The 10,958-nt window shown below is 37.6% G+C and overlaps 1 protein-coding gene across 1 annotated transcript; it reads left to right on the plus strand.

Moving 5' to 3' along the window:
* Positions 1–1,314: 1,314 nt before the first annotated feature.
* On the plus strand, positions 1,315–10,266 carry LOC127427465 (mitogen-activated protein kinase kinase kinase 8-like). The gene is made up of 8 exons (XM_051675093.1): positions 1,315–1,429; positions 2,135–2,483; positions 2,792–2,962; positions 4,287–4,548; positions 5,926–6,032; positions 7,199–7,351; positions 7,904–8,150; positions 8,242–10,266. The coding sequence occupies exons 1-8, from the start codon at positions 1,398–1,400 to the stop codon at positions 8,364–8,366; spliced, it is 1,446 nt and encodes a 481-aa protein (XP_051531053.1). The 5' UTR covers positions 1,315–1,397; the 3' UTR covers positions 8,367–10,266.
* The last annotated feature ends 692 nt before the right edge of the window (positions 10,267–10,958 follow it).

Here is a 10,958-nt window from a genome sequence, read left to right on the forward strand (position 1 = left end):
CGCACCCTTGGCCCCGCCCACTGGCGTTCAGTTTGTATGGTAAACAGAGAGGGAGAGAGACAGGCCTAATGTCACCAACTAACACCAGAGGGGACTCATGTGGTCTGTTTTGAAGTTTTTCTTGCATATAACATGCATGAGACAGATATCTTTGACTGTTGTCATGTTTATCGCGCACATTTTAAAGACATAACTTGAGTATCAGGTTGAGTACAAGCTTGAGTACTTTTGATACATTCAGATGCAATGGGTTGGTTGTGCATTAACTGTAAACGCTGAAATGTAGTTTTATTACGTTTGGAGCTTGTTCGTTCTCTTCAGATTGAGTTTTAAATATGGCTGTATTTGAGGGGCTGCACATGTTAGCCAATCATAACAGTGGGCGTTTCCACTTAAGTTTAAAGGAGATACTGATGCCAAAACGAGCATTTGAGAAACAGGGTGGGAAATTATCATTTATTACTATGACAGTTTTGGTGCAAAAAACTTTATTGACATTTTCAGTGGACCTCAGGGGAGATAATAATAACAATAAAAATAAATAAATAAATAATTTTAAAAAAGCATTTCTTGACCCCTTTAAGTAAGTTAAAATACACACACACACATACACACACACAAAACAAACAAACCATAAAGCATACAATAGAGCGTAATTATGAGAACTACAATTCGTAAAATTAATATTTTGTAATGTACCAAGTTAAAATGTGCATTGTTGAGAGAAAATTTCTTTCAGATATAAGCAAAATGGAGATTAAGCTATAACTTAAATATACCCAAATTAATCTGCATTAAACCAGAATCTAACTGAGCGAAATTTTTTAACAATAATGGGTAGGCTAATGATAAAGGGATGTCCATAGATCGAACCAATACTGATTTATCAATAGCCTAAATAGTAAACAATTTTAACAATAATGCTAAATGCCAAAAAAATAATAATAATTATTTTTTTAAATATATTTTTTCAAAATTGGGAAACACTGCTGTAAACCAGCATCTTGAGCTTGAATACAAAGTTTTAACCGCATTTAAAAATGGATCAAAATGTGGCACCAGAACTATAAACTTCATACCAGTTTATATAGGCTAACGGTTTATATTATTCATGCTACTGCAATATTGTAACACTTGCGCAAGAGAATCATGAAGATGATGACATGTTTCTTATATTCCACGGAAGATTTTGATAGGAGATTGTGGCAGAACAAAAATAAAATAAAAAAAAAAAATCATACCGTGACCTCAGTGAGAAATTGTCTCTCACCGCCTCAGAGAGAAAAGAGAAAACGAAACCGCATGTGACGTAGGCGCAGAGCGCAGGCGCCGCTCTTCCTCTTATCTGTGAGCGTAGTGTCAGCTTCAGTGAGTGGAACTATGGACAACCAGAGAATATGTGCCCTGCTGTGAACACACTTAAACAAATGTAAGTACACTGCTGTTAACTTATATATAATAGATCGTTTTAATAACTGTATTATTAATACTGGCGAGAATCAATGCGAGAAAGGAAAACAATATACTGTTTCTTTCAAAACCAGCTGCATACTTAGTATTTTGGGGCATCAAATACATCAGGTGACTCTGAATGCTGTTTAGGTTGGCACTGGTAGTTCACTTGCTTTTGAAACACAGCCATTGACAAGCGCAATAATTATGTTTTTATTATTAATAAATGGTCCTACTTGTAGGACATCTCATAAAATGAGGCTATGTAAACATTCTCAGTACCTTCCTAATAGTCTGTTGAGGAAGATCGGCTTGTGGGGATCTCTGTTAAAACTGACGGCCAACCTAACCATTGGGGAAAAAAAAAAAAGAAATCGCTTATTTACATAGTTGTAGGTTAATTTGTGCAGTAAGACCTCAAAAAACATTTAAAAGTTTCTAGACTTAAGTTCAAATATAGGCTTTTTTGCTTATTCTGGGGTTTCCCCACCCCCTGAAAAACACCCCTCACTTGCAGGCAAAACAGGGCAAGCATACTGATCAGTAAACATACCTGACCACCCACTTGTAAACATATGAGTACTGTCTTTGAAAACAGCGTCCATGCCCACAAGCACACACATGGCACAGGTGGCAAGGCAGGTGCATACCATGTTTCTAATGATCAAATATCCTTTTGTAGGATTCAGTCAAGGATGGAGTACAAGAATGAAAATGCTGGTATAGAACTGCTTCTTGCTCACATGAACATTGAAGACTTCATTCAAGAGGCAGATAATTTTTACTGTGTGTGCGAGGAGGTTGAATCAGAGGTGTCATTTGAAGAAAGTTTCTCTGAAGACGACATGGATGAGAATGAGCAGACATCTGAGACGGTGGCATCACATGATTTGATCTCACGGATGAAAAATCACGGAAAGGTCCGTTATGGGACACCATCTGACCTATTGGACTTTGTGAATATGGTCTCAAATGCACCATCCTCCTCTCTCTTAGAGGTGGGTAAAGAAATGGGTGTCCTGCTGAACAAGGTAAGCTCTAATGGCAGTTCATTTGATTCACAAAAAAACCACTGTTAGGTGAAGGATCAATAATACATGCAGTGGCAATGTACAGTCCATAACTGCATTATTTAAGAGAATGTATTTGGAACCTTTCAAATTCCTTGTCTGCTCTGTTTATTTGTGCACATCGTTATACCCAATTTTGGACATCAGTTAAAGCAAATTATATTTGTATATAATACTGTACATTTTGTACTGGATTCACCCTGGTTTTGTGTCAGTAAGTTGTGTCATAAGTTACCTCGTCTCATGTATGTCTTGCTTTGTTCATGCAGACAGACATGGTCATCAAGGAAGGGCATTATCGCATTGACTTGGATGTTCTTCTGTTTCCATGGAAACTGACCTATAAGCCCCCCGGCCCTGGACATGTTCCCAAAGGCTCATTTGGGAAGGTCCATCTGGCCCAGGACATTAAAACTCGAAAGCGAATGGCATGCAAACTGGTAAGTCTGAGAATGCAGAGAATGTTTGTTTCAGGAATTGCAACTGTGTGGCAAAGGTAGTCGTTTTTACTCCCCTGTGAGGTTTAAACGGACATGACTTCCCTTTTAGGAATCTGCGTTCTTTCACGAGTAAGGCAAAAACATTGTTGTACATCTGTTCAAAATAATATGTTGAAAACCTCAGGGAATTAAAAAACAAAACCAAAAACCAAAACATAACCCCATAACATATACTGTATACACAGAGGGACTGATCACAGTCTGTTCAATTTTGTGCTATAGTGAGCCAGGACTAAATAAGGACTTTTAGAAAAAAGACACCAAAGACACATGATACTGAATGTGTGTTTCATCATATGATCTTGCAAAAATCATATGCATCAGCATGTGCTGTTCTCGTGAAGCCATAAGTATTTGTGAACAATGGAAGAAAAAAAATAATGGCTCAAAAAAGAGAAATACTTCTTGTAGAAACTATAGCAGCAACGATAGAATGTTTTGAAAAGAGGAACAATGCATTTGGGAAAGAACCCGATTTCTCTTAAATGCTCAGAGGGTCAGTGTGCAGCCTGCAGTGTAATAACAGAAAATTAGAATGGCTCTAACGTACACAGGAAACCTGACAGTAACGCCCATGTGGAAACATGCAGCCCACAGTGATGAAGTCTTAGCTATGTGAAAGAGCACTGATGTCTAGTGGGGAAAGACATTTCAGACCTGTGGTCAATTTGACAGGGTCCTATTGATTTAAAAACAAAACAAAAAATGTGGCCTTTGGCGTTTTGGTCTAATATTATAAAACTGGAAATGGGTGTGGTAATGTGGTGAACAGTCTTGTCATTCTTGTAATATTGTGAATATACAGTATATGGGGAAATGCATTCATAGATCATAACTTTGTGGCAGGTGTGAATAGCACCTGCCACAAAGCTATTTGCACTCCAGTAGTCTGGTGGAAACACAGAAACTGTCGACAAACTGCGCCCCTAGTGAGTGACACTGTGGTGACGAGAGTTGTAACAATGTTGTGGATATGCTTTTTTACATGCGGAGGACTTGAGTTCGATTCCGCCTTTTGTCCCACTTTTTAATTTGTCTTTTTATAATCACCATTTTGTTATTGTTGGCAATGCTTTTCTGATCAAATCCTTTCCATAGATTATTTTCTGTTTATGTCTGTAGATGGGCGATTGATGATTGTCTCTTTTTATGCTTAAAGTGTAATAAACAAGCTCAGTTTTTGGTGCACATCCATAGTGTCAGAATTTTACAAGGCAAATGATTTGAAGATCTGTTTGAAAAATGTTGTGCACTTTCTCTCCAGATTCCTGTAGAGCATTTCAAGCCTGCAGATGTGGAAATCCAAGCCCGGTTCCGGCATGAGAATATAGCAGAGCTCTATGGGGCACTGCTGTGGGAGCAGACTGTGCACTTGTTCATGGAAGCAGGGGAAGGTGGCTCAGTTCTGGAGAAGCTGGAGAGCTGCGGCCCAATGAGAGAGTTTGAGATCATCTGGGTCACTCAGCAGGTTCTACGTGGCTTGGAATACTTGCATTCTCACAACATCATACACCACGACATCAAACGTAAGTGCTTTTTGTGGCATTGCATTACATCATAAGGGTCATTGAAATTGTACTATGCAATACATTTTCATGTCCCCCATAATAATTGTATTAATATACTGGATAGAATATTAAACTTACAACTAAACTTCATTCTAAAAGATAATCAGTTTTTTATATGGGGTGAATTTGAAATAATTACAAAAAGGAACATATGGTATACCGTTTATAGAAATACTTCCTTAAATTACAACACTAGCATAAAGGTAACAGAGTTCTGCATAACAAGAATTTACCCATAATGGATTTTAGATTAAACATCACTGCAGTTTCCTGCCAAAGACATTGTTTTTGTTCATATTACATCAGCTACTTAAAATTGGAACAGTTCAAAACATGTTGAGGGTCAAAAGCAGTTCAGTACTTTTTGCATTGCAACCACAAGCACTTTAAAACAACAGACAGGCATGCCAAAAATCACAGCTATTTCACCTGTGAATGCAACAAAGGTGCTCTGTAGGTAAGTCAGATAACATGTTTGTGTGGTCAGGGAGGTACCTTCTTTGAAAGAGCTTAAAACTAGGCCATTGGGAGGAAGAAGCAGTGTTGAATGATTAACACAGGATTGGCCACAGGCTAGAGAAGTTTTTTGTTTTTGACCATCAGCGCTTGGGAGCACGACTTAATCTAATGTGGGGAAGTTGTAGCCGACAACATTCTGGTGGTGTGTAGTCATACTCAAGACCCAAACGGAACATAGTGCTGTGTCTCATGACCTCTCAAGCATCTGGAATTTCCAGTCAGGAAATAGAGAAGGAAGAAGACAGATGCGATTACTCGCATGTATTAATTTCCAGGGTTTTGGTCAGCAGTCTGTCAGTTATGCTGTCATATTTAGTAAGAATGAGAGGGGTAAAAGAAAGAAAGAAAGAAATTGTGACACGATTCAGTGTGCTGAGTGACGAATCACAATGGCCTGCTTTGTGGTTTTGAGTGCTGGCTTCTTGATGTTTGACTTGGAGAGAAAACTTGTTATTGCATTTTGAGTGAAATATGAGGGGAGTTCAAGAAAGGGGGTTTTGAGAATTCCGATGATCTATTTTTCAAACATTCATTCAACCATGCAAGCCATCCCATGAGTAATGTCCTCACCCTAATTCAAGAAAACAACACCTTGGTGCTTGTCTTGCAATGCACATATAAAGAAGATAACTGAACACTTTGAACTTTATTATTGCCTTAAAATTTTATGTTTTGCAAAAATAGTTGAAATATGGTTACAGTATATCAAAGATTACTAAATATTTATGAATGCACATGTCCTCAGCTTTAATACAGTATGTCTAAGACACATACAACCCTGACTACATAAACTAAACTCTACTTTTATCCCTGCAGCCAGTAATATTGTCCTGATGTCCGCCAAAGCTGTGCTGGTGGATTTTGGGCTTACAGTTCAGATGAAGGATGACATATATGTTCCCAGGGACCTGCGTGGCACTGAGGTGAGTGTGTATGAAATTATTTAGCATGCATTGACTTTTCTATACTGTGTATTTAGGTACAGTCTGGAACTTGCATTTCCTGATTGTGCAGGTGGCAGAAGTCACAACAATGCACAAATACTGTCTTATGGTCACATGGGCCACACTGCACACTCTGAAAATTTGTAAATTATAATTCTGACATGCTGGAGGTAGATCTGAAAAGCTATTATAGATACAACCAGACAAACACTTTTTCCTTCTCATAGCTCACTTTCTGTCCCCTAACAAACTCTGGGAAAATCCCAAGAGAACTCATGCACACCTGCATGCTAGTAGCCTTTAGTGTTGACTTTTTGCCCCATTTGGAAAGTACAGCATGCTATGTTGACCAGCACAATTTCCCCACATACTGTAGAATAATAAAGTGGTTTATTCTGGGCCAGTGCAGTGAGTGGCACCTCCTCCCCAGATTTTCACTAAAATAATATAGGAGATGTACTTCCCAGTAGAAAAAAGCAATACAATCACTCCAATGACAGTGTCTGATGACATTTTTATTTGGGAATTGCAATATTGCATTATCATGGGCATTCTGTACAACATAATCCATGTATGCTTTTAGACACACTATACATGGTCAAAAAAAATGGACCCGCTTCTGATTAACGTGTTTGGCTAGTCTCTTAAATTCCAGTCACGACAATTCTTAATGTTATGTCATACAGTGACAATCTAGAAAAGAGTGTTATTACCAAAATTGCAGCAACAGTTTGGGGAGGGCCCTTTTCAATTCGAGCATGACAGTGCACCTGGGCACAAAGCAAGGTCCATTAAAAATTATTTACTAAGTTTGGTGTGGAAAAAACTTGACTGGCCTGCAGAAAGCCCACCTTTGGGATGAAAGCCAGGCCATCAGTACCTGATCTTACCGATGCAATGCTAATTCATGAATGGGACCAAATGTAGTGGAAGACCTTCCCGGAAGAGCGGAAGCTGTTAGGGAGGACCAGCTTCCTATTAATGGCAATGATTTTGAAATACTTACTTAAAAATCTCATCACACACACATATGGGTGTGGTTGTTTGGAGTCCACGTGTATTTTGGCCATATAGTATATAGTAACAACATGTGCTCTTCTGCACACGTGGTCTCTGAGATTGTAATTTTTTGTCCATCTGTACAGATGTATATGAGTCCAGAGTTGGTTCTGTGTCGAGGCCACAACACAAAGACTGACATCTACAGTCTGGGAACCACAATCATACACATGCTGAGTGGCAGCCCTCCGTGGGTTAGGAGGTACCCCCGAACAGCCTACCCCTCATACCTCTATATAGTGAGTGTGTTTTCTCTAGTTTATTATGGTTTATTGGACTACTTATTGAGAGTCCCTGACTATACATTAACCACAGAGCAAAACCCAGACGTGCCAGCTTATGTCATAGCTTTACCATTGAAAAGCTGTTGTTAGTGTAGTGTGTCTCATGCGTGTCTTTTTTAGTTGTTCCCTTTAAACTGCTCTAAAGGAAAAAGAGGTGTAGCTTGTGATGGCAAGTTCTCCTTTCCATTACGAGCAATTTTCATGCTATTTGTTTTTTTGCATTTTTTTTTCCAGACATCAGCAGCCTAAGCTTCCTATATGTGTGTATTGTAGATTATTTAGATATTGTTTGTTTGCATGTTTCACTTTAAGAGTTGTCTTTTTAAAGCAACATCTGGATTGCAAGCCAGCTCGGTTTCAGTTCCTTTTTCACTGACTACACTTCCTTTTCATATAAATTAATGCAAATTAATGCACAATGTCTCTTCTTTGCATATGGCCATTTTTTTGTTTGTGAATGCACCTGTGCCACCATTGATTTTGACATTCCTGTCTTTCTGAATGCAGATCCATAAACAGGCCCCTCCTCTAGAAGACATTCCAGGAAGCTGTAGCCTTGCAATGCGCAGGCTCCTGGAGCATGCACTTGACAGGGTCCCAGCACGAAGGAGCTCTGCCAAAGAATTACTCAATGAGGAGGCCCTCCATCCATCTCGGGACGATCAGCCACGTTGTTGGAGTCTGGACTCTGCGCTGGAGGATGGCACACACCCACTGTTGCGACAGCAGAGTCAGCTTTCAGACAGCACCCAAGGTACTATATGGAATAAATGAACACATATATCCATTTTCCATCAAATCTGTTCATGTGCATGCCTTGACATCCTTTCCTGTTTTATTTTTAGACTCTTCCCTGTACACGGAGGACTCTGGGCACTGTAAAAAGAAAGGATCCCTCTATATTGATCTGGGTGCCCTGGCTGGTTACTACAGCATGGTGAGGGGGCCACCAACCAATGAATATGGCTAATTCAGATCTGATAAACCTTGGTGGATTTTCATACAAGGACCAGTGGGGTATTTTGTATAGTTTACATTCATATAAATCCTATCAAAATCCATAGATGAATCAGATCAGTGGATCAAGTCTGTATAATTGGTGGCACTGAGGGACAATGAGCTGTGCAATTAGAGCTGGTCATCAACTGTTTGTGAGGTGATATCTTGTTTACCCAGTTTAATTTCTGTGCTTTGAGAGCATGAAAATATAATGACAGCATACTGTTTAGTAAATACTAACTAAAACAAAATATGTAGTTTCTTTGTTTTTAAGACCTAACTTAAATTGTAAATCTGTAGCAGTGCTATAAGTGAATGCTTTATGTTTTCCGTATTTTATATCATTTACTTAAAGGGGCAGGCCTTATTGAGAGTAAATCTGTGATTTAAAATATGCCAAAATGTTCATGCAAAAGATTATCATTATTATTATACTAGATTATTGCTGCAAATAGCTGTTTTTTTTTTGTTTTGTTTTGTTTTTAACATAGCAGTGCTATGTTAAATACTGTATATGTGTCTACTCCAATTAATTACAAAGACAGCTGTATCTAAAGGGGTGTGCTTTCTGACTTACATTTGTAGGGTTTGTGTGTGTGTGTGTGTGTGTTTGGGTGGTTTACGAGGACATTTTTTTAAGGTTACAAACTGGTAATTTCAAGGGTATTTTGCTATAAATGTGGTTTATGAGGACATTTTTAGTGTCCTCATAATTCAAATCACTTAAAAAACATACTAAACGATGTTTTTTTGAAAATGTAAAAATGCAGAAAGTTAGGTTTAGGGGTAGGGTTAGGGGATAGAATCTATAGTTAGTACAGTATAAAAATAATTCTGTCTATGGAGAGTTCTCATAGGGATAGCCACACCAATGTGTGTGTGTGTGTGTGTGGTGTGTGTGTGTGTGTGTGAAATATTAATCAAAATATCTGCAAGTATATCAATCTAAATCTTGGCTGTCACATACTGTATATGTACGAACAATGTCTGAACACACTTCATATGTGTTATGAATTATAGCCTGAGTAATTGGAATATTGTACGGTTAGCTGACTCAGATTCCATGTTAGTATGTTAGTTTATCAACTAATTTTAGTAAATAGTTTCGCTTTAATATATGTTTTGCAAATTCAGTGTGAGTACCTTGGGTCTTTAAATATCTTTATTTGAGATACCTGGTCAACACCACAACCCTTGTCAAGATAAGAGATGCCAAAAAGCACACTACAGCAAAGACTTTAAAGGAAGTGTTCAAATTAAATGATTTTTCAGATGATACTGAAAAAACACCTCAGGTTTTTATTCCCATGGAATGTGGTTTTGTTGAGTAGTTGCAATGCAAACATGCATATGAATATTTGACTTGGCACCGAAGATGCTTGTGTTTTTACTCTTGTGTGTTTCAAGTTGGCTAGTGTTTCTCTGTACTGCAGTTTTGATGTCTATAGATATATATATATGAAAGAACTAATTCTGTCTGCCCATTCCTTTGTATGACCCCCTGAATAAAATACTCCACTTATTAGCTTACTAGCATGCATAAATAATTGATTGTTGTAATCTGTGTCATTTTTAACCTTTTATTAAATTGATACTTTGGAGAAATATGTTATGTCATTATGCTGTCAATTGAGCTTTTATGATTCTTTTGCCAAATATTACAATATATATTTAAAGGTTATCATTCCAGATAAACAAGGTAAAATGACATTATGGCTGGTTTAAGCAACAAACATTTCTTCAGAAAAGTCAGTCATTCTGGAAAGACCATAAAAAGCACCTGTAAAAACTGATAGTATCACCAATGACCAAGGTTGCTCTCTGTTTGTTCTTGGGGAAAGTTATAAAATAAATAAATGGAATAAAAATGATGATTAATGTATGATTCATCACTGTACTCCGAAAAGCATTACACAAAGTATTTTGGGAAAATCTGATATCTTATCTGCTTATCGATCTACATTAAGTTGTGAAGTGAGGCCAAGCAGGTGTAAAATGAAAATTCTGATCGCTGATAAAGATGAAAAAGGGGCATGTCATTTAGTGGGTAGGTTCAAACACTTTTTAGGGGATACATTTTGTGTTCACTAAAGATTAAATAATCTAAGCTGACATACAGAACGTAAATTATTTTCCCACAGTACTGATCTCTTTGTAAGAACTGTCATCTAATTTAACTAGGTTTGTAGTTTGTATTCCAGTGACAATGTTTCATGTTAGCTCTCCCCATGATCGAAATGCAGAAGTACAACACAAAACCAAATAAGGAAGTAGACATACAGTATATAGTAGACAAATGTGGACGCATTCAATGTCATGTATTTGAACTGAGAACTTGGCAGTGTGATACTGCAGATACTGTTGACTTTAGTTTGACAAATTGCATGCTTTGGATAAAAGCATCTGCTAAATGTAAATGTATATTTGCATATTTGCAAATATGATGTTTTAATTTGTACATGCAGGGAGTCAAACTATTAATAAAAAACATTTTCTAACCCTGTCATAATTGACTCTTACTCATGCTAAATTATTTCCAGGTACAGTAATAACACTGAAAATG

This window comes from Myxocyprinus asiaticus, chromosome 36, assembly GCF_019703515.2.
Source record: "Myxocyprinus asiaticus isolate MX2 ecotype Aquarium Trade chromosome 36, UBuf_Myxa_2, whole genome shotgun sequence".
Taxonomy (NCBI): Eukaryota; Metazoa; Chordata; class Actinopteri; order Cypriniformes; family Catostomidae; genus Myxocyprinus; species Myxocyprinus asiaticus.

What these genes read in the sequence shown, in the direction of transcription:
- LOC127427465 (XM_051675093.1), top strand. Translation starts at nt 1,398, where the DNA reads ATGTGCCCTGCTGTGAACACACTTAAACAAAT. An exon ending in TGGGTGTCCTGCTGAACAAG is followed by an intron (nt 2,484 to 2,791) that starts GTAAGCTCTAAT and finishes TTGTTCATGCAG; the next exon opens with ACAGACATGGTCATCAAGGA. An exon ending in GCTTTCAGACAGCACCCAAG is followed by an intron (nt 8,151 to 8,241) that starts GTACTATATGGA and finishes TTTTATTTTTAG; the next exon opens with ACTCTTCCCTGTACACGGAG.